Source organism: Piliocolobus tephrosceles, chromosome 16 (genome assembly GCF_002776525.5).
Source record: "Piliocolobus tephrosceles isolate RC106 chromosome 16, ASM277652v3, whole genome shotgun sequence".
NCBI lineage: Eukaryota > Metazoa > Chordata > Mammalia > Primates > Cercopithecidae > Piliocolobus > Piliocolobus tephrosceles.
In genome coordinates, this window is record NC_045449.1 from 57,439,629 (window position 1) to 57,466,305 (window position 26,677).

The window sequence follows — 26,677 nt, forward strand, 5'->3', positions numbered from 1 at the left end:
AAGGAGAGCCCATCTCTACAAAAAATTTAGAAATTAGCTGGGTGTGGTGGCACATGCCTGTGGTCCCAGCTACTGGGGAGGCTAAAGCTGGAGGATTGCTTAAGCCCAGGAGATTGAGCCTGCAGTGAACCATGATTGCACCACTGCACTCGAACCAGTGCAACAGAGTGAGACCCTATCTCAAAAACAAAACCAAAATTATAGAGTGCCAGGTTGCACATAATGCAATATTATTCAGCAGTAACAAAAGAAGCAACTACTGATACACACAAGAACATGGATGAATCTCAAGAGCAGTGTACTGAGTGAAAGTAGCCAGACCAAAGACTCAAGACCATCTGATTCTATTTATGTGGCATTTTGGTGAGACAAAGCCATAGATCAGTGGCCACTTGGGGTGGGTATAAGGGGTTGACTGCAGAGGAGCCTGGGAGGACTTTCTGTGTTAATGGAAATGTTTTATATCTTACTGTGGGGGTTATACAACTGTACATTTGCCAAAACTCATTTAACTGTACACCTGAGTGGGTTTTATTGCATGCAACTATACTTAACTTTGGGGGAAAAAAATGTGTGGAAGATACTGGTGTCTGAGACTGAAGTCAGAAAGATGAGTAGAAAGAATTCTGTTTTGTGTTGTCTGGTTAGTGCTTTTCCCCTTATTGCAGATCTTTACCAAATATTCCCACCATTCCATCTTCCAGTTGGAAGTTCATAAGCAAATGTACAGTTAGTGTCCCACCAAGCCAGATCGAGTTTGACAGCAAAGATTGGAAGTTAATGGTGGGCTAAAATTGACTCTAAGAAAAAGTGATCAGAGCTAGGTGGGACTTTAATCAATGGTGCCCACTTTTTTTTGCTTGGTTTGGGCTCTTAAACGGTCATTTGACGTACCTTTATATGTAAACATAATGAGCCAGTGTTGAGTTTGGGGCTGATGAGGGTTGTGCACTGTTGGATTTTTAAGTGAGCATTACTTTGTTTAATGAAATTGCACATATTCATATTCCCGGCCCCTGAGCACCAAATGTCCTCAGCACTCCAGTCATTGTGGCAGCCAAAACCACCCCTGTTCATTTTCAAATACCTCAGAGGTTTCGGGGGAAGGTGTGCCTGGCTTGGCAGAGAGTGCACTTATGTAGTTGGTGTCAAGAATGCAGTACTTGAATCAGAAAACCTGTAATCAAATCTTGTCTCTGTCTCCTGTTGGCTTTGCAGTATTGAGCATAACCACCCCTTTGAGTCTGGGTGTCCTTGTCTGCCAGGGGATGGTTGGACTAGATGCCCTCACGGCAATTGTTTTTGATTCGGCAGTTTAGTGTAGTACAGTGTCAAGACTTCTGTCACTTGCCAGGCATGGTGGCTCATGTCTGTAATCCCAGCACTTTGGGAGGCTGAGGTGGGAGGATCACTTGAGCCCAGGAGTTTGAGACCAACCTGGGCAACATGTGAGACCTTGTCTCTACAAAAAATGAACAAAATTAACTGTACATGGTGGTGCATGCCTCTAACCCCAGCTTCTTGAGAGGCTGAGGTGGAATGATCACTTGAGTCCAGGAGATGGAGGCTGCATTGAGCTGTGGTCGCACCACTGCACTCCAGCGTGGGCAACAGAGCAAGATCTTGTCTTAAAAAAAAAAAAACCTCTGTCACTGACCAGGGATCTAATGTATTTGCTATACTGTTCACAAATACTTATGTGGCTCAACTTTGGCATGTTACAGGTTCAGCTTGTTGGTTTAGATGAGGAGAGTTCAGAGTTTATTTGCAGAAACACCTTTGACCACCCGTACCCCACCACAAAGCTCATGTGGATCCCTGATACAAAAGGCGTCTATCCAGACCTACTGGCAACAAGCGGCGACTATCTCCGTGTGTGGAGGGTAAGCGGATGCTTTATTAGCAGCCAGACAAGTGGGCTTTCTCAGCCTCAGCTGTCAGCAGTGAGAAGTCACAGAACAGATGGGGTCAGAGGCAGCAAGTGTCACTGCAGCACGGGATAAGCAAGCAAAACTTAAATGGACTGACCTCATTTGGCTCAGCAGATTTTCTAGTAAATCAAGTCAAGATTCCATGAAGTCTGGCTGCTGGCTGCAGTCAGCTCAGTCAACCCGAGGTGACAATGACAGCCTTCAGTGGAGGTGGGAATACTTGGGAACTTATGTTCTATTTGCAGCCAAGGTATTTTTGAGTAAACTAAATGAAATACCAGGCCATTGATTCTGATAAAGTGTGTGAGTAGATCTTGGAGGCTTCCCTCTGCCCTCAGCTGAGCTCATCCGCAGCAGCGTCCTCTGTAGCATGGGCACGGCCTTAGTACACCTGTGTAGAGGTTCCAGGCTGGGCAAGGTGAGAAGACCTCTCCTCTAGGAAGATGCAGGGATGAAAACGTAGAAAACAAAGCTGAGCTGAGCAGAGGAGAAAGTAAAAGAAAAAGTAGCATTTGGGGAGTCCTGGGTTTATTATTGTTTTTGATAAAAATATTTTCCCCTCATGTCTTATGTTTGCTAAGATATTTTCTAAACAGGGATTTCTTTAAAGACTTTTTATGAGGATAAAACTGGCTGATTCTTTTTAAAATTCTTTTTCCTTCAGGTTGGTGAAACAGAGACCAGGCTGGAGTGTTTGCTAAACAATAATAAGAACTCTGATTTCTGTGCTCCCCTGACCTCCTTTGACTGGAATGAGGTGGATCCTTATCTTTTAGGTAAGGGAGTTAGGGAGTGTGTATTTCAGCTGGAAGAAGCCAAAATACATTTTCTCAGATGTCACACTGGGCCATGCATCATCCTAGAACGAGGCTCTGTGGGAAGTAGGCTAGGCATGGAATGTGGTTATTTATTAATTCTTTTGTGTGGGTGAGCTTTCTGTGTGTGTAGATCTTGTCCCTCCAGTTAGAATCTAAGGTCTTATGGTGAGAACTGAATACCTGACTTCCTCTGTGGCTCTGCCGATAACCACCATCTTGTTTTCTGTAGTCTTTATGGTTTGTTGCTCCCTGGGCCAAGCAGATGAGTAGACACAGGTGGGAAGCTTGCCTGGTCCCATCAGCCCTGACTTGCACTGGTTGTTTGCAGGTACCTCAAGCATTGATACAACGTGCACCATCTGGGGGCTGGAGACAGGGCAGGTGTTAGGGCGAGTGAATCTTGTGTCTGGCCACGTGAAGACCCAACTGATCGCCCATGACAAAGAGGTAATGATGCTTTTCCATTTCATCTTTCCTCACATGCTTCCTGTGCCTTCCGCACAGGAAGAGGTCAGATTGTTCTCTCATTGTTCTGCAATTTATGTAGAAAATCGTAACATAACATCTTCTTGCCTAAATTGACAATAGTAATGTATCAAAAACGGGAAAACAACACTATTGTAAACTAATGCTTTTTTTGGCTAATGTAAATGACGTATACAGTCTGTCATTGTTCTTTTCATGCTAGATGTTGCTTTTTTTTTTTTAAATGAAAAGTATAGTTATTGTATTTTCTTGTCAAACACCTTTACTTGAGGCAACAACTGAAGTATAATTTAATTCAGCAGGAAATATCACACTTGGAGGGAAAACGCACACTCAAAAAAACCCTTAAATGAAAGCCAAACATTCTTTCCAAGGCACAGCACTGGCATTTTCAGATTGACAGCAGGACGAGTTTGTTTCCGTGAAACAAAATCACGAGTCCAGAGTCTGTTTTTGAAACAACTTTCCATTTCATCTCCCTTTCTCGGGCTCAGGGGACGATGCTTGTGGCCTTCCTCAGGGACAGGTAGCCGGTGACGACATCAGAGGGCAGCTCTGAATGTAGGAAAACTCTTCAATGGTGCTGAACCGCAGTTTGCTCTGGGGGTCTGTGTAGTTGGCCTGAAACATCAGAATACTTCTTAGCTGGCTTAAAGGATGGAGGAGCATCAATACTGAAGTAGTTAGGATCGTTCAGTTGCCACGGCAATGCCCTTTCGGAAGCGAGGATTTGTTTCAGGTTCTTCCAGGTTCTGTTCTTCTTACCAGCAACTGCACCACCAGGGCCAGAGTGTACAAAGTTGGGATCCTTAAATGGCAAAGGTTTGGCAGCTTTTTCCACAGGTCCTGTGCTAAACTCAGAGAGCACCACTTTATCCTCACTCATGGCTTCCATGCTGATACCCTGCGCAAAGCTGGAGGCAGACACTTTTTTCTTCTTACTCGCGCCATAGCCCCTGCCGCTGCTGCCATCGTGGGAAGGGCTGGCCAGCCTCTTTTTACTGTTCTGGACTATTCCGGGAGTGGAAGTGGTGGCCACAATTGGAATTTGCGCTGCCATTGCACCCTGAGTCTTCCCCTGGTCCCCCCACCTCTTTCCCAGCACGGGCCCTGGAACTTCCTTTCCTGATGTTGCTGTTTTTTAATAATGAAGTCTCTTATAGAGGAGCTGGGAACTGATGTAATTAAAAAATAACTTTAGAGTAATACTTATCTTGAAATAGATTAGATTTGGGGAGGAAGGAAGAGAGACAGGAAGAGAAAAAAGTTTCTGAGAGACAAACCTAACTATCCATTTGTCTTTATAAATGTTTTATAAAATCCTAAATCTTTATACGTTCATTACTGTTGGCAATGGAGGCAATGGAATATATTTTACTTTGATGGTGATGCTTCTGTGTTTATTGGGAAAACTGAGGAGAGTTGTTTGTGATTGCTTTTTTTTTTTTTTTTTTGAGATGAAGTTTTCCTCTTGTTGCCCAGGCTGGAGTGCAATGGTGCAATCTGGGCTCACTGCAACCTCTGCCTTCTAGGTTCAAGTGATTCTCCTGCCTCAGCTTCTGGAGTAGCGGGGATTACAGGTGCCCGCCACCATGCCTGGCTAATTTTTGTATTTTTAGCAGAGATGGGGTTTTACCATGTTGGCCAGGATGGTGATCCTGACCTCAGGTGGTCCACCCACCTTGGCCTCCCAAAGTGCTGGGATTACAGGCGTGAGCCACCACGCCCAGCCAATTGCATTTTAATCAAAGCATTCTTCTCAGTGATTTTAGAAAATCCCCATAAATCTTTTCCTCCTAGAGCCGTTGCATGCTCCTGATAGTCTCATCTCCTATGGGTACTATTTCCTTTTCTTTTCTACTTTACCCTGCACAGCTAGGGGTATTAATATCTGTACAGATAAAAAGAATGCCTTGACCTTAGGTCAGAAACTTGAGGTTTTCAACAGCATAGGAAGATGTGACCCAGGTTATCATTCTTAGTAAGGGGTTGTCTTTGACTTTCTGTACTCCTAAGGGTAAGCCCTGTTACAAAACTTCTAGACTTGACTGCTGCTAAACCAGGGGTCAAATGAAGAGTTTGTCCCACAGAGAGGACCAGTAAGGAACTTCTGGAAACCCTCTTGGCATCAAGTTGAACAAGCTGCTACATTTTAGTTATATGACAACTTAGCCTGCTGTTGTCTGTTAGGTCCAACCCAGAAAATGGAAACTACTCTTAAGTATTTGAACTGCGGGGATTTGATCTAGGGGCTGCTTATACAGAAGATGGTAAAGCTGAGAAGCCACATAGGTAGCAGTGAGGTCATCCATAGAATGCGAGCAGCAGAAAGCTGCAGCTGCCTATGGGCCAGAGGGACCGTGGGAGGAGGCAGGGTTCCTGGAGCCCAGGGGCTGGATTTACCTGGCAGAGATGCTTCTAAGAACAGAGAGATGGGAGGAGAAATACCTTAGCTTCTCTCTGCCTCCCATCATCCAGTTTCCCACCAAAGCCTCCCATGGCTGAACCAGCTAGAAGCAGCAAGCAGATCTGAGACCCTGCCAAATGCACGCTGTAGGAATCAGTTCTCTTGTGACGCAGAGAAGAGCAGGGAGAAAGGCCAGGAATGGATCTTGACGGCAGACAGGCCTGGACCGGCAGCCTTGTCTTGAAGGAAAGAGCCTGAGAAAGGATAGTGGCTCTAGAGAAACAGTAATAGCACCTTTCTAGCACCTTTGATTTTTCTCACTCCTCCTTTCTCTAGGAAAAGACTTGTTTGGAAGGCTGTCATTGATACCTGGCAGATCAGTGTAGAAGAGGGTTTAGTGTACTTGGGAGTTGTCACCTTCCCTTGGTTTCCCAGTGAACCATGCCGGTGGAGCACTGAAGGAGCAGTCACTTAGAGCTAAGAAAGCGTTACACACTCGGCCACACTGCCCGTGGCACCTATGGCATCTCTGTCCCTGAGGGTTACCAGGAGCTGGCATTGGGGGGTATACAGTAAACACGGCTGTGCCTTAAAGCAGCTGTACAGTACTAGACAAAGCCTCAATCTGTCAGGCACGTCAGGCCTCGGTGCCTCCTTGTTGATGACTGGCCGAGTCATTTTTGAACCACTTCCACTTCCAGCCATAGAAAAACAAGCATAATTTCTTCATAGCCAGAAAAAAAAAAAAGGGGGATTCATGAGGTTAAATAGCAATAGATGCTCATTTGGCAGTGTCCCTCAGTAGGCAGAACTTCAACACTGGAGCTGCAATATTTAGTAAGAAATTCTAGTCATGTCTCCCCAGAAGTCATCTGTCATTATCCCCAGAAGATGAGTTTTGTTTGGCATTAGTTTTTCTGTTTCTGTTTCTCTCTCTCCTTGTCTGTCTCTGGCTTTCTCTTTGTCCCTCTTCGTCCTCTTTTTTTTTTTTTGAGACAGAGTCTCGCTCTGTCCCAGGCTGGAGTGCAGTGGTGCAATCTCGGCTCACTGTAATTTCCGCCTCCCGGGTTCAAGCAATTCTCCTGCCACAGCCTCCTGAGTAGCTGGGATTACAGGTGCCAGCCACCATGCCCAGCAATTCTTTTTGTATTTTTAGTAGAGACAGGGTTTCACTGTGTTGGCCAGGATGGTCTTGATCTCTTGACCTTGTGATCCGCCCGCCTCAGCCTCCCAAAGTGCTGGGATTACAGGTGTGAGCCACTGCACCCAGCCTTCGTCCTCTCTTTCTCTGAAGCTCTCCATTGCTCTCTGCCTCTATTTCCTCATAGATGTTAGTGATATGCAGTGTTTGCAGCAAATAAAAGCAGAAAACAGTGATTTAGAACCTAAATTGATTCACTTATGATCACAAACCAACTAGGAGAAGAAACAACATGTCCTAGGACAAGAGGGTGCTACTAAACCTATTTGTGAATACGGGAACATCTAAGCCTCTCATGACTCAAAATTTCTGTTACATCTTTCTTGCACATGAGTCTCAGGTCCAGGTTTCACAGTAGAATCAGCTTGGCTGCTATTCAGTGACCACAGGAGGGCTGCTTTCACCTCTGTGATTGATGATCTAGGCCTTAATGGGCTCGTAGACCTGCCTCTGTGCACAAGGCCCAGGAAATAAATGTCTCATTCTTGTCGTGTGGCAGAAGACAGCCACTGTTCTGTTGGTCAGCAGGGTATGTGCCTTTGTTTTATCTCAGGGGTTGGAGGAAGAAGATTTGGAAAGCAGGAATGTGGGAAGAAACCAGCCAGTTTCTATAGCGGAATGATCTTCCATCTTTGGAAAGCCACTGATACTAGAACTCTCGGGTTTCAGTACTCACAGACACTGTTTGGGCTTCATTTACCTGCTTCTGTTTCATGAGCGAGGTTTAGATGAACTTGACGTGGCAGATTTCCCTCCTGTAGGAAGAAGAGGTAATGGATCTGAATCTGACCGGAGCTTCTTGTTCACCAACAGGTCTATGATATTGCATTTAGCCGGGCCGGGGGTGGCAGGGACATGTTTGCCTCTGTGGGTGCTGATGGCTCCGTGCGGATGTTTGACCTCCGCCATCTAGAACACAGCACCATCATTTACGAAGACCCACAGCATCACCCGCTGCTTCGCCTCTGCTGGAACAAGCAGGACCCTAACTACCTGGCCACCATGGCCATGGATGGAATGGAGGTGAGCACTCCCCTCAGGCTACCATGGGCCCTGCCTAACTTCAGCACTGCTTAGTATATCTAGAAGGCTGGTTCTCAGTTGGAGCAGTTTGGCCCCTGGAGTATCTTTGGGAATGTCTGGAGGCATTTTTGGTTGTCACAACTCTGGAGACACAGTTGGTACTATGGCATCCAGGGGGTAGAGACCAGGGAGGCTGCTAAATATCCTACAGTGCCCAGAATAGTCCCTCAGCAAAGTATATCCAACCTAAAATGACAGCAGTCCCGGGACTGAGAAAGCCTGATTTGGAACAAGAATTACTTGTTAAGAACTTTTAATTTTTGAAGAGTTGGAGTTAGCCAGGAAAAGCAATATCTAAAGAGTAAACCAAATCGTATGTGCCTGTGGTGCTGAGTGAAAAAGCAGATTTTTCCCTTCTGTAGTCTGGACGGATTCATCCAGCTTCAGCAAACAGATGTAGAAATGGCAGCTCTCTGGCTGGGCGCTCTGGCTCACACCTGTAATCCCAACACTTTGGGAGGCCAAGGCAGGCGGATCACGAAGTCAAGAGATCGAGACCATCCTGGCCAACATGGTGAAACCCTGTCTCTGCTAAAAATACAAAAATTAGCTGGGTGTGGTGGCGTACGCCTGTAGTTCCAGCTATTCAGGAGACTGAGGCAAGAGAATCGCTTGAACCTGGTAGGCAGAGGTTGCAATAAGCCAAGATCGTGCCATTGCACTCCAGCCTGGGAGACAGAGCGAGACTCCGTCTAAAAAAAAAAAAGGCTGGGCGCAGTAGCTCACACCTGTAATCCCAGCACTTTGGGAGGCCAAGGCGGGCAGGAGATCAAGACCATCCTAGCTAACATGGTGAAACCCCGTCTCTACTAAAAAAATACAAAACATTAGCTGGGCGTGGTGGCAGATGCCTGTAGTCCCAGCTACTCGGGGAGGCTGAGGCAGGAGAATGGTTTGAACCCAGGAGGTGGAGCTTGCAGTGAGTGGAGATCGCATCACTGCACTCCAGCCTGGGTGACAGAGGGAGACTCCGTCTCAAAAAAAAAAAAAAAGAAAGAAAAGGAAAAAGAAACGGCAGCTCTCTCTAGTCTGTTACTTGATAAAAGAGGTGAATTGTGGGTAGGGAGAATGCATTGGTTGTCCTTGGTTTGGTGGCGCTAGTGCCTCAGATTCTGCTTTGGCTGGGCTCTCATTCCGTTCAGCTGAGATTCATAGAATTCTTACCACATGCACCTGCTGGGACCCAGGATTACCCAGACTCCTGTTGCCTGTTTCTGCATCTCCCCTATCAGTCTAAAGGCCCAGTGTTGCTCGAGATAGAGACTATAAACTACCCGTGTCCTTTGTCTTGTTTTCCCTCAATCCTATGGAAATCCTGTCTCTAACGTTCTTTAAATCCGGAAATGAAAAAGTTACGCCTAAAAAGATTTTTTGCATGTGGATAGTGTTTTTTGGGTTTTTTTTTTGTGAAACTCTGACGACCTCAGGCCTTTTACTTATTATTTCCGCAGGTGGTGATTCTAGATGTCCGGGTTCCCTGCACACCTGTCGCCAGGTTAAACAACCATCGAGCATGTGTCAACGGCATTGCTTGGGCCCCACATTCATCCTGCCACATCTGCACTGCAGGTAATCATGGTGGGGAGAAAGGAATCTGGGAAGGATGGAGGAAATCTCTTCTCTGGGCTCCTTGGAATTGTAGTTGTTACTGTTTTCTAAGGACAGTCTTGTGAGATTTATATACAATGACTAGTTGGAGCCTCTCCACACTTGTGAAATTCAATCAGTACAAAATTTTAGACGATCTTGTACCTTCATGGACATCAGAGCATCTTCCATATACAATTTACATCATGTGTCAGTTACAGGCCTTTGCCTTGTACTGTCCCCCTGAAATCTGGGTGGCACAGAGGACTCAATTCCAGGAATATGGAGAAAGGGAGGCATCTCTCATGGATGTCACAGGATCTTTGGGACTGCGAAGATCAACATCTCCATGGGGCCTTTCAGGTTTCACTGTAACAAACCGACAGTGAGCTCTAGACGCGTCGGAGGGCCCCACAGAACTTTGCCTGGTTGTGGTGTGTGACTTGTGGTTTTCATTTCACTGTTTCCCAGACCAAAGCAAGCATCCCTTACTGGCCAGGCGCAGTGGCTCACGCCTGTAATCCCAGCACTTTGGGAGGCTGAGGCGGGTGAATCACCTGAGGTCAGGAGTTCGTGACCAGCCTGACAAACGTGATGAAACCCTGTCTCTACTAAAAATACAAAAAAAAATTAAGCATAGTGACACACACCTGTAGTTCAAGCTACTCGGTACTGAGGCAGGAGAATCACTTGAACCCAGGAGGTGGAGGTTGCAGTGACCAGAGATTACGCCACTACCCTCCAGCTGGGGCAACAGAGTGAGACTCTGTCTCCAAAAAAAAAGAAAAAAAAGAGTACCCCTTAAAAATATGTTGGGCCAGGCACAGTGTCTCAGGTCTGTAATTGTAGCACTTTGGGAGGCTAAGGTGGGAGGATTCCTTGAGGCCAAGAGTTCAAGACCAGCCTGGACAGTATAGTGAGACCTCATCTCTACAAAAAGTTAAAGAAAACTATCTGGGTGCAGTGCTGAATTGCTGTAGTTCCAGCTACTTAGAGGCTGAGGTGAGAGGATCCCTTAAGCCCAGGAGTTTGAGGTTACAGTGAGCTATGATTGTGCCACTGCACTCCAACCTGGGCAACCAAGCAAGACTCTGCCTCTAAAATAAATTTTTAAAAAAGAAAAGAAAGGCCGGGTGTGGTGGCTCACGCCTGTAATACCAGCACTTTGGGAGGCCGAGGCAGGCGGATCATGAGGTCAGGAGATCAAAACCATCCTGACCAACGTGGTGAAGCCCCGTCTCTACTAAAAATACAAAAATTAGCTGGGCGTGGTGGTGCGCGCCTGTAGTCCCGGCTACTTGGGAGGCTGAGGCAGGAGAATCACTTGAACCCAGGAGGTGGAGGTTGCAGTGAGCTGAGATCATGCCACTACCCTCTAGCCTGGTGACAGAGTGAGACTCCGTCTCAGAAAAAAAAGAAAAGAAAAATATGCTGTTTGTCAATGCACTTTTATTGTAGAAATACTGCAAGTCTGTTATTAAAAATGAAAACAGTACAGAGGCATATTTAAGAGCAAGGTGAAGGTCATCTTTTCTCCTTGCTATATCATTTCTGCCTCCATCCCACTCTGCATGGATTACCTCTATCAACAGGTAATGTATCTCCTTCCAGACCCTTTTGGTATACATTCGGGGGTGTACATCCATGCCCCCAAATACAACTATATACCTCTTCCTTTTGCACTGATAGGATTCTGTCCTAGCCCTGTGGTGGTTTACTGCTTACGTTTTTTAGTGTGTTTTTTTTCTTCTCCTCACTAATCAGTAGCCTTATAATGGACAAGGTTCATTATGGAGTCCAAGAAGCAATGTACTTTGGTGTTTTTCTGCCATTTGAGCATTATTTGGAAGGCATGAAGCTTTTCCTGATTTTGGCCCTCTGCTCATGCCTGTATGTCTCCTTGAAGAGCAGTTGGGGGCCTGCTGCTGCCTTCTGTACCTCAGATTGTGGTCTGTCTTCTTCATTATTGCCCTCTTTTTTTTTTTTCAGCGGTGTGGATAGGGAGGGATAGAAGAAGCAGAAAAGAAAGGTGTCATCCATTATTCATGAAAAGTAGGACTGGCCCCATGGAAGCCCCATTTTCTGCTCCTGGCTTCTGCCTTTGTCCGGCTTGCTGTTTTGTGTGTTGCACCTGCCTTGAGCCCCTTCAACCGAAGGAACTGTTGCTCAAGTGTGCTCAGTTGAGCATTGAGGAAAAGGGGCTTAGTGCTTTAGAGGTGCAATTCCCTGACCTCTTGGCATTGATTATCCCTGGGAGAGAGATCTTGCACCTGGCCCAGATTATGCGGCCTTGGCAGGAGACCGGTATTGCCCACAATTGGCCTATTAGGGTTTAGTTTATTCAGATTTTCTGTGTATGTGAGACCAGCTTTCATCAGAATGCATGGCAGAGTCAGGGTACACTGCAGCTCTGAAGGCCATTGCCCTTTTTTTCTTTTTTTAAAACTAACTTACTATTTCGATTATAAAAGTAATATAGGCCGGGTGCAGTGGTTCATGCCTGTAATCCCAGCATTTTGGGAGGCCGAGGCAGGAGAATCGCTTCAACCTGGGAGGCGTTGGTTACAGTGAGCTGAGATCGCATCATTATGCTCAAGCCTGGGTGACAGAACAAGACTCCATTAAAAAAAAAAAAGTTATGGCCGGGCGCAGTAGCTCAAACCTGTAATCCCAGCACTTTGGGAGGCCGAGATGGGCGGATCACGAGGTCAGGAGATCAAGACCATCCTGGCTAACACGGTGAAACCCCGTCTCTACTTAAAAATACAAAAAACTAGCCGGGCGAGGTGGTGGGCGCCTGTAGTCCCAGCTACTCGGGAGGCTGAGGCAGGAGAATGGCATGAACCCGGGAGGTGGAGCTTGCAGTGAGCTGAGATCCGGCCACTGCACTCCAGCCTGGGCGACAGAGCGAGACTCCATCTCAAAAAAAATTAAAAAATTAAAAAAAAAAAGTTATATAAGCACATTATGGATCACTTAGGAACTAGAGAAAAGTAAACATAACTCCTAACCTTGTCATCTTAGTATTGCCATCATTCTCATTTTAATATATTTCCTTCTAGTCATTTTTCATGTGCTTTTATATATTTAAGGTGATTACCATCTTTCTGGTGTTTCCCATAGCTATTTTCTTGGATTTTTTTTTTTTTTTTTTTTGAGATTAAGTCTCACTCTGTTGCCCATGCTGGAGTGCAATGGCATGATCTCGGCTCACTGTAACCTCTGCCTCCTGAGTTCAAGCGATTCTCCTGCCTCAGCCACCCAAGTAGCGGGATTATAGGTGTGTGCCACCACATCTGGCTAATTTGTAATTTTTTTTTTTTTTTAAGTAAAGATGGGGTTTCACCATGTTGGCCAGGCTGGTCTTGAACTCCTGACCTCAGGTGATCCACCAGCCTCGGCCTTCCAAAGTGCTGGGATTACAGGTGTGAGCCACCATGCCTGGCCAGGAATTTTTTAACAGCACATATCAACACTACTTTGTCAGTCTTCTTCTATATAACAACTCACTGAAGCATAAATGCCCATCAGACAGGGAAGAAACACTCTTATTATACTGAATGATCAGGAAAGATCTTTATAACCACTCAAGTATTTTAAGTGGCTACAAATGACATGTTTGGTATCCCCTTGTCCACTCCTGATACCTGACCCAGATGAGAAGGACTCATTCGTGCAGTGGATAGAGCCTGGGGACATCTGGGAGATGGAGTCAGGGCCTAGATTTGAGTTCTGGCTCTGCCACTCACTTGGCTGAATAGCGCCTTAACATTTCTGAATCTCAGTTTCCTCATCGATAAAATGGGGGCTTAAAATAGAACCGCTGTCACGGGGGTGCTTTGTCAACTGTGAATTGCTCCTGAAATGCAGGGATCATCATCCCCATTGCCTCACTTGTGACCCTGCTTGCTGGCTTTCTTTGTCCCTAGCGGATGACCACCAGGCTCTCATCTGGGACATCCAGCAAATGCCCCGAGCCATCGAGGACCCTATCCTGGCCTACACAGCTGAAGGAGAGATCAACAATGTGCAGTGGGCATCAACTCAGCCCGACTGGATCGCCATCTGCTACAACAACTGCCTGGAGATACTCAGAGTGTAGTGTTGGTGGCACTATGCCCACGAGGCAGGGGCTTTTGTGTTTCCTGCCTCTGCCCCACCCCCAAAGTAAGAAGAAACATGTTTCCAGTGGCCAGTATGTCTTTCATTGCTTTGCACCCACTGTTACCAGAAGCTGCTCTAGGAGTTCCTGGCCAGTCACCCCATCGCCCTCTGTGGCAGACTCAGTGCTGTGTGGCGCCTCCTCAGCCCAGGGCTGAGTTTTAAGATTTTCTCTCCTTTCCTCTTCTTCTTTGGTTCCTCAATTAAAGATGTGTGTATATTTGTTTGTCAGGCATTGTGTTGAGGAGCAGTTCACGCACTGGCTGTGTCTATTCCTCTGCCCAGATGTCTCTGTCTGTTTGCTGCCCAAGGCAGCAGCCCACGTCTCGTCCATGTCCATGTTCATTTAGCACTTACGTGGGAACAAATACCAATTTGTCTTTTCTCCTAGTGTCAGTGTGTTTAACAAATTTTAACTTTGTATATTTGTTACCTATCAGGCTAATTTTTTTATGAGAAGAATTTTAATCTCCTGGCTCATTTCTTTGTCTTACAGTCCTCCCTCTTTGCACCTTCTTCTCTTCCCTCAGTGCCTGGAGCTGGTACTGGGCCCCTGGCCCCATGAGCAGTTTGCCTTCTTGAGTCACTGCCTGAGTAATACATACCTGACCAGGAGTCCAAACCACCTTGGTGCTCTGAAGTCCACTGACTCATCACACCTTTCTTAGCCTGGCTTCTCTCAAGGGCATTCTGAGCTTCGAAACAGACATAGGAAGCCTGTGTTTACCCTGAGGCACCACTGTCCAGCCCCAGTGGTTCCCACGGGGAGCATGGTAGAGCTGAGAGAGACAGGCTCTCAGGGTACCTGACTTGAGGGAAATTGTTTCAGGAAGCTAACTTCAAGCATATTTCCAGTACATTCTTGCAGAGTCTGTTTTTCCCTCCAAATATAAGCCCCAGGCCATTTCACTTAGTGTCTTTTCAATGATAGGCAAGAATGATATCTGAGTTGAACTTCGGTGCTTCTGTTGGTTGAGTTTATGTGCCTGGTGGTATATTGGGCACTCTTTGGATTGAGTGCTCTGAGGTGAGAGAGTCTTCCTGAGAGGCATCCTGCCTGTGCTTCCAACCCTGAACAAGACCTCACATAAGAGATGGACTCATCAACTGTGGCAATCCCTGGCTGTCAGGTGGATAGATAGCTAAAAAGCATTATACTGTGGGTAATGAAAAGAGAGGAGAAAAAAAAAAAAAAGAAGGAAAAGGAATTATAGACCCCCAGGGTTAGCCAGTTAAGAGCTCTGCCCACACCTGCCAATCCCTCTCTCCCCCAGTTTAGGTTCTGAGCAGTATTGGACTTGTAGCCTGCAGTTGTCTTTTGACTTGCAGGCCGCAGGTGTCCTTCCGTTACGTGAACGAGTTCCATGGAGGAGCAAGTGTGTGATTCCACTGTTAGATGAACCCTTGGGGCAGGCAGTTTGGGACGTGCTGGGGGGTGGGGTGGGGGGGGAAGAAGTTGGCTGGTTCCTTGTGCTCTGCTCCAACCTGGAGGTTTTTAAGTCCCTCTGAATTGCTCATCTGAGATTAGTAGAGTAGCAGGCCTGAAGGAGACGATTTTGTCCTCTTTGGCTCTCACCTGCCTGAGAAGCAAAACAGTGAACTTTGTTCTTCTGGGCCCTTAAGCTTTTTTGGTTAAGTCTTCCTTTTCAGAAGTAGATGTCATTATATGCCAAAAGTCTAGCTGTTTGCTTTACCATACAGGGACCTGTCCCAAGAAAAAGGCTCTTTTTTAGGCAGGGTATTTCCCCTTCTACCTTTTTACTTTGTTGTTCTGATTTTAGGACTCTGGCTGGCCATGTGCTTGCAGTTGCCTCTCCTGTATTTGCCACTGGATTTGCACTGCATCATTTGGAGATATAAAGCAAGCAGTTCTTGGTCAGAACCCTCCTCTGCTTTTCATGTGTTTGATAATGGTCACTGGGTCCTCTCAGTAGCAAGGCCAAGCTGATGGCTGCTTGTTTAGGAGGCCATCAGTTCCTTCTTGTGGAGAAGGGTCTGAAATGGAAGTCAGTGGTAGAAGGGGCTGGTCTGCCAGGCAGGGCTTACATCCACTGAGTTCTAAGATTCCTTTCCTGATCTACACCTAAGCTTGGTCTGTATGGTGGAATTTGTCAGCTGGAACTCAGAAACAACAACTTGAAAAAAATAATAATAATTAGAATATATTTGCATAAGATAGATATTTACTCTGGAAACCAGCAACTTTTGAGATTTCCCTTGCCCTGTGGACGCCCAGCCCCTGTCATCCTTCCTTAGGTCCTGCAGTGCAGTCTTCCCCTGAATCCCACCGGGGACCCAGGGGAGACTCTACCCACCTAAGCAAGCACACACATACTCACAGTTGGTGAGTTGCTGATCTTTGAATCCCAGCTCTCTTACCCTCCCTTTACTTCACCAGCCCGACAACCCATGACTTAGGAGGGGATTTCTCCTCTCTCAGGATTTAGAAAGCCTCTAAGCCAGCCATGCTCCAGAAAGCACAGATCTGTTGTAGTTGCAAAAACAACTCTCTGTAATTTGTTGAGGTTCTCAAATTGACAGCCAGCGAGACTGGGTGGGAGGCCCTGGATCTGTTCTCCCTGACTGCAGGAGGAGCAGCCGCTAGGACTTTACCAGGAAGCCCACATGGAGCCTCCGCCAGGCTGTGGCCCAGCTGGTGATGGCCCTTTTGCTCTTGGCAGCCTGAGCAGGCACAGCTGCCTGTATTGTCCTCATCTGTTCTGACGGAAGGATGGAGGTGCTGAATAAATTAGGCCTCAGGCCGGGCGCGGTGGCTCAAGCCTGTAATCCCAGCACTTTGGGAGGCCGAGACGGGCGGATCACGAGGTCAGGAGATCGAGACCATCCTGGCGAACACGGTGAAACCCCGTCTCTACTAAAAAAATACAAAGATCTAGCTGGGCGAGGTGGCGGGCGCCTGTAGTCCCAGCTACTCAGGAGGCTGAGGCAGGAGAATGGCGGGAATCCGGGAGTTGGAGCTTGCAGTGAGCTGAGATCCAGCCACTGCACTCCAGCCTGGGCGATAGAGCGAGACTCCGTGTCAAAAAAAAAAAAAAAAAAAAAAAAATTAGGCCTCAGGCCTCTACCAGCAGAGAGCTGGAGAATGGGTCCAGGTCATTCAAGGACCTGAAGTTTTTATGCTCAGGAGCATTGGAATCCTCTTCTTCTAGGGAGGAATTAGCCTGCAAGGTTAGGACTTGAAGAGGGAAGATACTTAATAACTGGGTGAGGCTGGGCACGGTGGCTCACACCTGTAATCCCAGCACTTTGGGAGGCTGAGGCAGGCAGATCATGAGGTCAGGAGATCGAGACCATCCTGGCTAACATGGTGAAACCCCGTCTCTACTAAAAATACAAAAAAATTAGCTGGGCATGGTGGCGGGTGCCTGTAGTCCCAGCTACTTGGGAGGCTGAGACAGGAGAATGGCGTGAACCCGGGAGGCGGAGCTTGCAGTGAGCTGAGATTGTGCCACTACACTCCAGCCTGGGCAACAGAGCAAGATTCCGTCTCAAAAAAATAAAATAAAAATAACTGGGCAAAAATTTCTTGTAAATCCAGGATTGGCTGTCAGAGAACTGGCTAAGATTCAGGAAGAAATAAAAAATTCAGACTCCTACAAGGTTTTGATGACAACTAGGGCCGAAATTTTAGGAGGAGATGTGGGATGCAGGAGAAAATAAGTGTTTTCTTTAAATCAGAGGAGGAAATAGTAGAGGTCAGTGAAGGTCTGGGGTAGGAAAACATTCAGACTGTCCATTGCATGGCTGTGGAGTGAGACTGCCCTTAGCCTGGGTCAGCCTTCCTGGGCCATAAATTGGGCATCTGTGATGCTAGGTAACTGTGGGAACAAGATGACAGCTCAGAGCAGCCATGGGTGATACTTGGTGGTAAAAAACCTACAGGCGTTGGGGGTCCCATGATTGTTCCAGACCATGGCTTTTCTTGGTTGTGGGTTTGTTACAGAGCAGGAGAAGCAGAGGTTATAACAGTTATGCAGACTTTCCCCTCCTTTTCTCTTTTCTCTTCCCCTTGCCTTTCCACTGTTTCTTCCTACTGCCACCTGGGCCCTGAATTCCTGGGCCGTGAAGACATGTAGGAGCTGCAGGGTTTACCACATGTGGGAGGGCAGCCCAGTACTGTCCCTCTACCTTCCCCACTTTGAGAATATGGCAACCCCTTCCATTCCTGGCTTGGGGTAGGGGAGACCATTGAAGTAGAAGCCTCAAAGCAGACTTTTCCCTTTACTGTGTGTACTCCAGGACGAAGAAGGAAGGTCATTCTTGATACTTAGATTGGTCTTCCCAGGGAAGAGGGTGGAGCAGAGCAAAGTCACTGTGAACCCTAGGCCAGGTCCTGGCTGGGCCAGCTCCTGAGAGCGTCTCGTGTTGCAGAGCCTTGCCCACTTCACCCACCTGTACCCTCTCCCCCTCCCACGGTATCACTGCTGCTAATGGTTAAAGTCAAATGTGTGGCCACATGGGATGGGCCAGGTCCTCTTAGGCTACTTTCTGGATATCATTTTTAAAATATGGGAACATGCAGGTGCCTTCCCAAAGAGGCTTGGACTGGTATTATATCCAACCAGAAACAAATAAGCTAAAGAAAGTTTAAACTCAAGAAGAAATATGTTGACAGTATGTAACAGCTGGAGAGTTTATAGGCACCCACCTTTGGAAGAACCCAGTGGTTATGAACTTGTGATATCTACTATTTAAAAGAAATGTTCTCACCTTGGGTTGATTGTGGTGTACCATGTGTTATGAAAATTGTTGAGCTGAAGCTTTGAATCACTTTAGTTGAGTCTGACTCACTTGCTTTGGTTCCTGTGTATTTTATTACCCCTCTTGTCAGTGACTTTCCTTCCCCACCCCACCCAGAGTGAATTTGTAGCATGATTGTGTAAACCTCTATGTAGAAAATGGAGATTTCTTGCTCTGAAATGTTAAGCTCTAACTGATCCATTTCTGTGCCCTTTAGCCTAGTATGTCTGAACTTCCATTCTTGTTACATATTTAAACTTTCCCTCTATATTATAGGTTTTGTGGCATCCATGGTCAGGTGGAGAGGAAGCTGCCCCTTGCAGAACTGTACTGTAATATTTTTCTTTTATAAATATTTTCACAGGACTGATTGTACACAGGGCTTGTAATAAAATTTTAACACTGTGCTGTGAAACAACTATGGGGAATCTCCATTGAAGGCTACTTCAAGGGCACCTGAAAGTGGAGTGTTATAGCTATGACTTTCTATTTCTTGTTTCCTAAGTAAATTAAACCTAATTTTCACCCTTTCATTCTGTTTCAGCCTCCTGTATAAGAAGTACCGTATTTTCTGCCCATCATACTTTGTAATAAAACTTGAACATGTATAGATTGACTGAATTGCTTTTTGTGACAAATTCAGTTCTTCCCATTTTGTCACTTTGGTCATGTTCCATAGACAGTGGCAGTGCCCTAGCCCGAGCTGGGCAGTCTACTCATCACCTTTTATATCCTGTTTGGTCATTCACTTGTTATTCAGTGGAGCACCTCCTCTCTGCCAGGGGACATGGCCCTCAAGTTGGTTGCAGTCTACCAGAGGAGATATCGACATAAATACCTGTGGCTGGGCACAGTGGCCTGTGATTCCAGCTGAGGCATGGGGGAGGCTGAGGTGGGAGCATCACTTGAGGCCAGGAGTTCAAGACCAGCCTTTGCAACATAGCAAGACCTTGTCTCAATCAATCAGTAATTTTTATTTAAAAAAAATTTTTTTTAGCCAGACTGAGATCTAAGACAATTTTTTTTTCTTTTTTGCATTTATTTATTTATTTATTTATTTATTTATTTATTTATTTATTTGAGATGGAGTCTCACTCTGTCACCCAGGCTGGAGTGCAGTGGCACAATCTCAGCTCACTGCAATCTCCACCTCCCTGTTCAAGCTATTCTGCCTCAGCCTCCTGAGTAGCTGAGATTACAGGCACGCACCACCACATCCAACTAATTTTTGTATTTTTAGTAAAGACAGGGTTTCACCATGTTGGTCAGGTTGGTCTCGAACTCCTGACCTCGTGATCTGCCTGTCTCAGCCTCCCAAAGTGCTGGGATTAGAGGCATGAGCCACTGCGCCTGACATTTATTTTAATAGTTTTGGGGGAACAAGTGGTTTTTGGTTATGTGGATAATAAGTTTTTTTAATGGTGGTTTCTGAGATTTTGGTGTACCCATCACCCGAGCAGTGTACACTGTACCCAATTGGTAGTCTTTTATCCCTATCCCCCCCCCCACCCACATTAATTTTTAAAAGACAAAAACAAAAAAATCCAAATTCTTGCATTGCTGTGCAATAATGGATGTGTTTAGGCATCACCCCTCGGGAGGAGGTGATCACCTCTGCCTGGGTGGGAGCCGCACGGGGTCAGCGAAAACAACTCAAGATGGATGCCTAAGCTGGGTTTGGAAGGCTGAGTAGGAGTTCTCTGGGAGTAGGGAATGTCCTTTAAGGCAGAGGGAACACCCATGTGCAAATCTGTAGAGGCAAGAAAGTATGGTCATATTTAGAGAATTGCACGTTGAGGTGGGGTGAATAGTGGGAAATGTAGCTAGAGAGGTATACAGGAGCCAGGGCAGGGAAAGTCTCGTGCTTTGCAGAAATTTTAGATATTATACTCCTGTATGATCCTGGAAAACATACACAGAGAGGAGTCATCAGAATTGCATTTTAGAAGGATAGGCAATGAAAAAGTGCCTCTGCCTTCTTATAATAGGGTGAGAGAAAATCAAACCCTGAACTAAGGCAAACTAAGGTGGCAGCGGCAGCGGCAGCTGCGGCAAGGATGGAGAGGACAGGGCACAAGTGAAGAGGGATGCAGTCATCAGCATTCAATAATGTATTGGCTGTGAAGGAGGACAGAGAAATAACTCCCAGATCTTTTGGGTTTGGACAGGTTCTCATGGCTGACTAGGAATGTCCAAGTCCCTGCTAATTGCCCAAACCTACGCCCCACATGGTAGGGTGGGGAAGGAGTTCCTATCCCACTGCTAATCAAATGCAGCATGTCCTGGATGAAATACTACCCCCATTTATTTTTATTTTTATTATTTTGTTCATGTTGGGCCACTGGGAAGGAAGAGAAGAAAGGCAAACTGATTGGTTCAGTGAACCAGTATTCAATAAGTACCTTCCATTGTGTCAGCTGACATGGAGCTGGTGGCAGTTGATCTATGAAGGGAAATATTTGCTCTTGAGAATTTAATTTTTTTTTTTTTTTTTCAGTCGGAGTTTTGCTCTTGTTGCCAAGGCTGGAGTGCAATGGCACAATCTTGGCTCATCGCAACCTCTGCCTCCCAGGTTCAAGGGATTCTCTTGTCTCAGCCTCCCGAGTAGCTGGGACTACAGGCATGTGCCACCACGCCCGGCTAATTTTGTATTTTTAGTAGAGATGGGGTTTCATCATGTTGGTCAGTCTGGTCTCAAACTCCCGACCTCAGATGATCCACCCACCTCGGCCTCCCAAAGTGCTGGGATTACAGGCGTGTAATCCCAGCCCATGTAATCCAAGCCCAGCCGAGAATTTAAGTTTTATGAGTACCTGCTGGTCCTGTTGGAACTGTGCTGCTATATGGTCTGACAGTGTATATTTTGTGAGAAATACATGAGACCTGCTCTCTGGTTTTTAAGGAGAAAACAGTAATACTATTTATACGCTAGGCTAAACTGCAGCAACAAACCCCCAAATCTCAGAAACTGAGCACTACAAAAGCTTATTTTTTGCTTACACAAAGTCCTCTAGGCCGGGTGCAGTGGCTCAACTCTCTAATCCCAGCACTTTAGGAGGCTGATGGGGGCAGATAGCTTGAGGTCAGGAGTTCGAGACCAGCCTCGCCAACATGGTGAACCCCTGTCTCTACTAAAAATACAAAAATTAGCCACGCATGGTGGCGCATGCCTGTTGTCCTAGCTACTTGGGAAGCTGAGGCAGGAGAATACCTTGAACCTGGGAGGTGGAGGTTGCGGTGAGCCAAGATCACACCACTGCACTTCAGCCTGGGCGACAGAGCAAGACTCCATCTCAAAAATGTCCTCTGGAGATTGATCAGCCTTCTTCCAAGTTGCAGCTACGTCATCTAAACATGTGACCTGGCCCGGTGCAGTGGCTCACGCCTGTAATCCCAGCACTTTGGGAGGCCAAGGCGGGCGGATCACGACATCAGTAGTTCAAGACCAGCCTGACAAACATGGTGAAACCCCGTCTCTACTAAAAATACAAAAATTAACCAGGCGTGGTGGCATGCACCTGTGATCCCAGCTACTCAGGAGGCTGAGATAGGAGAACCACTTGAACCCAGGAGGCGGAGCTTGCAGTGAGCCAAGATTGCGTCACTGCAATCCAGCCTGGGCAACAGAGCGAGACTCCATCTCAAAAAAATAAATAAAAATAAAAATCAGCGTGTGACCTCCAGGTTGCTTATGGGGAGTGGGAAAAAGTACACTTTTCATGATGGACCTGGAAGTGGCTTACTTCTGCTCCTATCTGCCAACTGCAAGGAAGGTCAAGTCAAGAAATGTAGTCTTCCTGTGTACCCTGGAAGAGGAAGTGAAGTAGTGAATAATTATATCTCAGCCATACCAGCAAATCGGCTACGTATCTGGACTAATGGCTAATGTAATCTCATTCACTGAGAGCTGTTAGTACTGGACAACACATGGGCAAACCTAATGGAATGATACTTTTAGCCAGTCTTTAGCTTCCAAGGCTCGTTAATTAAGTGATTTCAATGATCCTGACAACCAGGCCTCTACAGATGGTTCAGTCAACTATGAATTTATCTTGAAAGGTGGCTATTAACTCAGACTGAGAGAGTTAAAATCTGCCCTGCCATCCATCACAGATACACAGACAGATAAAACCAGCTGCACAGTTAACAGGATATAGTACCTCTACCAAGCACACACTGTAACTGTCTTTTTTTTTTTTTTGGCAACATAAAGTATCATAACAACTCCCTGAGTGACTACTTTTTTAAAAAAAAATTCACCAAGAAACTTTGTTCTCCAAAATCATAGGCTGACGAAGTTTGCTGTTTGCAATTGTATTTGTGAGAATTAAGGCTCACAGTCTTGCTTGGAGGAGCTGAGTCACTTTGACATAGAGAAGCAGCCTTGATTTCCAGGCCAGGTATTGTGCTTCAGAGCAGGGGTTTCTGAACACAACATTCCACATTTATCTTGACTTTGTACTTTCCAGGGAAACTGATCCCCTGGGTCCACTTTGTAGTCCAGCTGATCTTGATCCCCCTTTCACACAGGTCTGTGTTTCTTTGTGCCTAACTCTAATTTTTCACCTAACCTCCACCCTTCCCCATAATCCTATAACCATCTTTTTCTTTGGTGAGACACTTCACCATTCCTCTGGTGTGCAGTCTCCCTTGTTGCAGTGAGCTGATAAGCCTCTCAGTGGGACTATAGGTTTCCCCTGCTGGTCTCAGGCTGACTGGACTAGGGCAGCCTCAAACCTTGTTTTAGCCTCTACACTTATTTGTGATTACAAATTCCATTAATTTGATTTTTGCTTCTTGAAGTAAATATATATATATTTTTTATTTTATTTTATTTATTTATTTTTTTTGAGACGGAGGCTCGCTCTGTCGCCCAGGCTGGACTGCAGTGGTGCGATCTTGGCTCACTGCAACCTCCGCCTCCTGGAAGCGATTCTCCTGCCTCAGCCAGTCCTAAGTAGCTGGGACCACAGGCACGTGCCACCACACCTGGATAATTTTTTGTATTATTAGTAGAGACGGGGTTTCGCCGTGTTAGCCAAGATGGTCTCGATCTCCTGACCTCATTATCTGCCCACCTTGGCCTCCCAAAGTGCTGGGATTACAGGCGTGAGTCACCACGCCCGGCCTGAATAAACTATTTTAAAATTAAAGTATATGAATAAATGATTAAAGTATAAAATTAAAGTATAAAATATATGAATGGCTGATAAGCACATGAAAAGATGCTTACCATTAGTAGTCATTCAGGAAATACAATCAAAACCACAATAACACTTCTCACTCACAAGGATGGTGATAGCTGTAGTCAAAAAGGATAACAAATTTAGCCAGTGGCTCGCACCCTGTAATCTCATCTACTTGGGAGACTGAGATGGGAGGATCGCTTGAGCCCAGGAGTTCTGTGCTGTAGTCAGCTATGATTGCTCCACTGGACTCCAGCCTGGGTAATAAAGCAGAAAAAAAAAAATTAATGATATGGAGAAATTAAACCCTCATATATTGCTGGTGGGAATGTAAAATGATACAACCATTTTAGAAGACAGTCTGACAATCCCACAAAAGGTTAAACATAGTTATGATATGACCCAGCAATTCCACTCCTAGGTATATAAATAAAATAAGCGAAAACAGGCCGGGCACAGTGGCTCATGCCTGTAATCCCAGCACTTTGGGAGGCCGAGGCAGGTGGATCACAAGGTCAGGAGATCGAGACCATCCTGGCTAACATGGTGAAACCCTGTCTCTACTAAAAAAATACAAAAAATTAGCCGGGGGTGGTGGCGGGCGCTTGTAGTCCCAGCTACTCGGGAGTCTAAGGCAGGAGAATGGCGTGAACCAGGGAGGCGGAGCTTGCAGTGAGCCGAGATCGCGCCACTGCACTCCAGCCTGGGTGGCAGAGTGAGACTCCGTCTCAAAAAAAAAAAAAAAAAAAGAAGTGAAAACATATGTCCACACAGCAATGTGTACATGAATATTCACAGCCTCATTATTAATCATAGAAGGTGAAAACAACCCATATGTCTGTTACCTGATGAATGGATAAATAAAATATGGTATAGTCATACAATGGAATATTATTTGGCAATAGAAATGAAATACTGATACATGCTACAACATGCAAGAATCCTGAAAACATCATGCTAAGTGAAAGAAGCCAGTTACAAAAGGCCACATAGTGTGTGGGCCCATTCATATTAAATGTTCAGAAGAGGCAAACCCACAGAGACAGAAGTAAATTGGTGATTGCCTAGGGCTGCGGGAATTGGGGGGAAATAGGGAGTGATTGCTAATGGCTACAGGACTTCTTTGGGGGATGATGAAAATGTAAAATCAATTGTGAACAGCTCTGAATATTCTATAACCCATTGTACACTTTTTTTTTTTTTTTTTTTTGAGACAGAGTCTCACTCTGTCCACCAGGCTGGAGTGCAGTGGCACTATCTCGGCTCACTGCAAGCTCCGCCTCCTGGGTTCACGCCATTCTCCTGCCTCAGCCTCCCTAGTAGCTGGGACTACAGGCACCCGCCACCGCGCCCGGCTAATTTTTTGTATTTTTAGTAGAGACGGGGTTTCACCGTGGTCTCGATCTCCTGACCTTGTGATCCGCCCGCCTCGGCCTCCCAAAGTGCTGGGATTACAGGCGTGAGCCACCGCGCCCGGCCCCATTGTACACTTTGAATTGGTGATCTGTATATGTGAAGTATGTCAAAGCTGTTAATTTTTTTAAAAATGAGAATTGTGTTGGGCATAGAAAGTAGAGTCCTACTCTAAAAGAATTTAGTATTATGGTAGAAACAGATAGAAACATTTTGATATTTTTTTAAAAGGCAAGTGCTAAGGTACAAGCATGTATGAAGGGCTATGTGCACCCGCCACACCCGGCTAATTTTTGTATTTTTAGTAGAGATGGGATTTCCCCATGTTAACTAGGCTGATCTCGAACTCCTGACCTCAAGTGATCTGCTGGTCTTGGCCTCCCAAAGTGCTAGGATTACAGGCGTGAGCCACCGCAGCCAGCCCCATGAAGGTTCTTATATAATAAAAAATATAAAATCTATGCTTTTGTGCTTTGCATCCGTTATCCCATTTAGTCCTCACAAGGCCATTCTAGAGGTAAGGAAACAAACAGGAAAGTAAAGGTACTTGCCCAAGGATACAGTAGAAAATGGAACAACCAGGGTTTGAAGCCACCCAGCCTAACCGCAGAGGGCACAAGCTTGAACTTCACACTGTCCTGCTTTTTTTTTTTTTTTTTTTTGAGATGGAGTCTCGCTCTGTCGCACAGGCTGGAGTGCAGTGGCGCGGTCTCGGCTCACTGCAACCTCCTCCTCCCGGGTTCAAGCGATTCTCCTGCCTCAGCCTCCTGAGTAGTTGGGATTACAGGCACGTGCCACCACGACCGGCTACTTTTTTTTGTCTTTTTAGTAGAGACGGGGTTTCACCATGTTGGTCAGGCTGGTGTCGCACTCCTGACCTAGTGATCCGCGTGCCTCAGCCTCAAAGTGCTGGGATTACAGGCGTGAACCACCGCGCCAGGCTGCCCTGCTTCTCTACCGGATACGTCATGCCCTCTGGAGTTAATCTCACCAGCACGGAAGTCACTACAAAGCTTTTCAGCAGCTGCCGCTTTGTTTCTCTCCATCTTCTAATGGATTCGGTTTTCTCTTTCGAGACAGCAGAGAGAAAATGAGGAGGGGAGTTTAGCTCCAAAAGGCTTGTCTGATCATTCTCCTTCTCCTAAAGGCCTGTGACTCATCTGAGTCTGTCCCAAACCATCTCTTGCATTTAGGGGCTTAAGTGCACTGTGGCTATTTACATAAAACTTTATTACGTTAAAGCTCTAAGGGCTCATTTTGTGTTTTCAACCTTCCTATGTTGATAAAGCAAATATTAGATCCTTATTTATAAATAGGGAAGACGTTCAGAGAGATTAAACGTTTGGGCAATTCACTTTTCTGGCAGCGGTTTCTTTGCCAGTAAAATGAGGCAACAACAAAATATCTATCATTCTGGACTTGCTCAGATGTAGGCAGAAATTTGGAAGCGAAGTCAGTTTCATAACTCAGATGTGTCTCCACTAGACCATTATGAGAAACAAAGTCCGGCGCTCTCTAGGCAACCGGGAGGGCTTGAGCACTAACTTAAGTCGGCTCCAGGGTGAGAGAGAATCGAGTACTGTGCAGCCGCGGAACGGACTTTGCGGGCAGTGGGGACGTGTTTTTGGAGCGAACCCGGTAAA

At 46.1% G+C, this 26,677-nt stretch overlaps 1 protein-coding gene and 1 pseudogene across 2 annotated transcripts in view; one reads left to right on the forward strand and one right to left on the reverse strand.

The window, feature by feature from the left end:
• Positions 1-19,056, forward strand: part of DCAF7 (DDB1 and CUL4 associated factor 7) — a 36,742-nt gene extending 17,686 nt beyond the window's left edge. The window contains exons 2-8 of one of the 2 annotated variants that reach the window (XR_002726719.1): positions 1,725-1,883; positions 2,596-2,707; positions 3,078-3,196; positions 7,657-7,866; positions 9,378-9,495; positions 13,443-13,680; positions 18,980-19,056. Coding sequence is in view for 1 of the 2 variants with exons in the window: in XM_023194017.1 (XP_023049785.1) it covers positions 1,725-1,883; positions 2,596-2,707; positions 3,078-3,196; positions 7,657-7,866; positions 9,378-9,495; positions 13,443-13,615 (891 nt within the window). In the remaining variant the exon portion in view is untranslated. Of the gene's footprint in view, positions 1-1,724; positions 1,884-2,595; positions 2,708-3,077; positions 3,197-7,656; positions 7,867-9,377; positions 9,496-13,442; positions 15,821-18,979 lie in introns of those variants that run through there. The other variant, XM_023194017.1, reaches the window with a different exon arrangement.
• LOC111527616 lies at positions 3,726-4,345 on the reverse strand (annotated as a pseudogene).
• Positions 19,057-26,677: the final 7,621 nt, after the last annotated feature.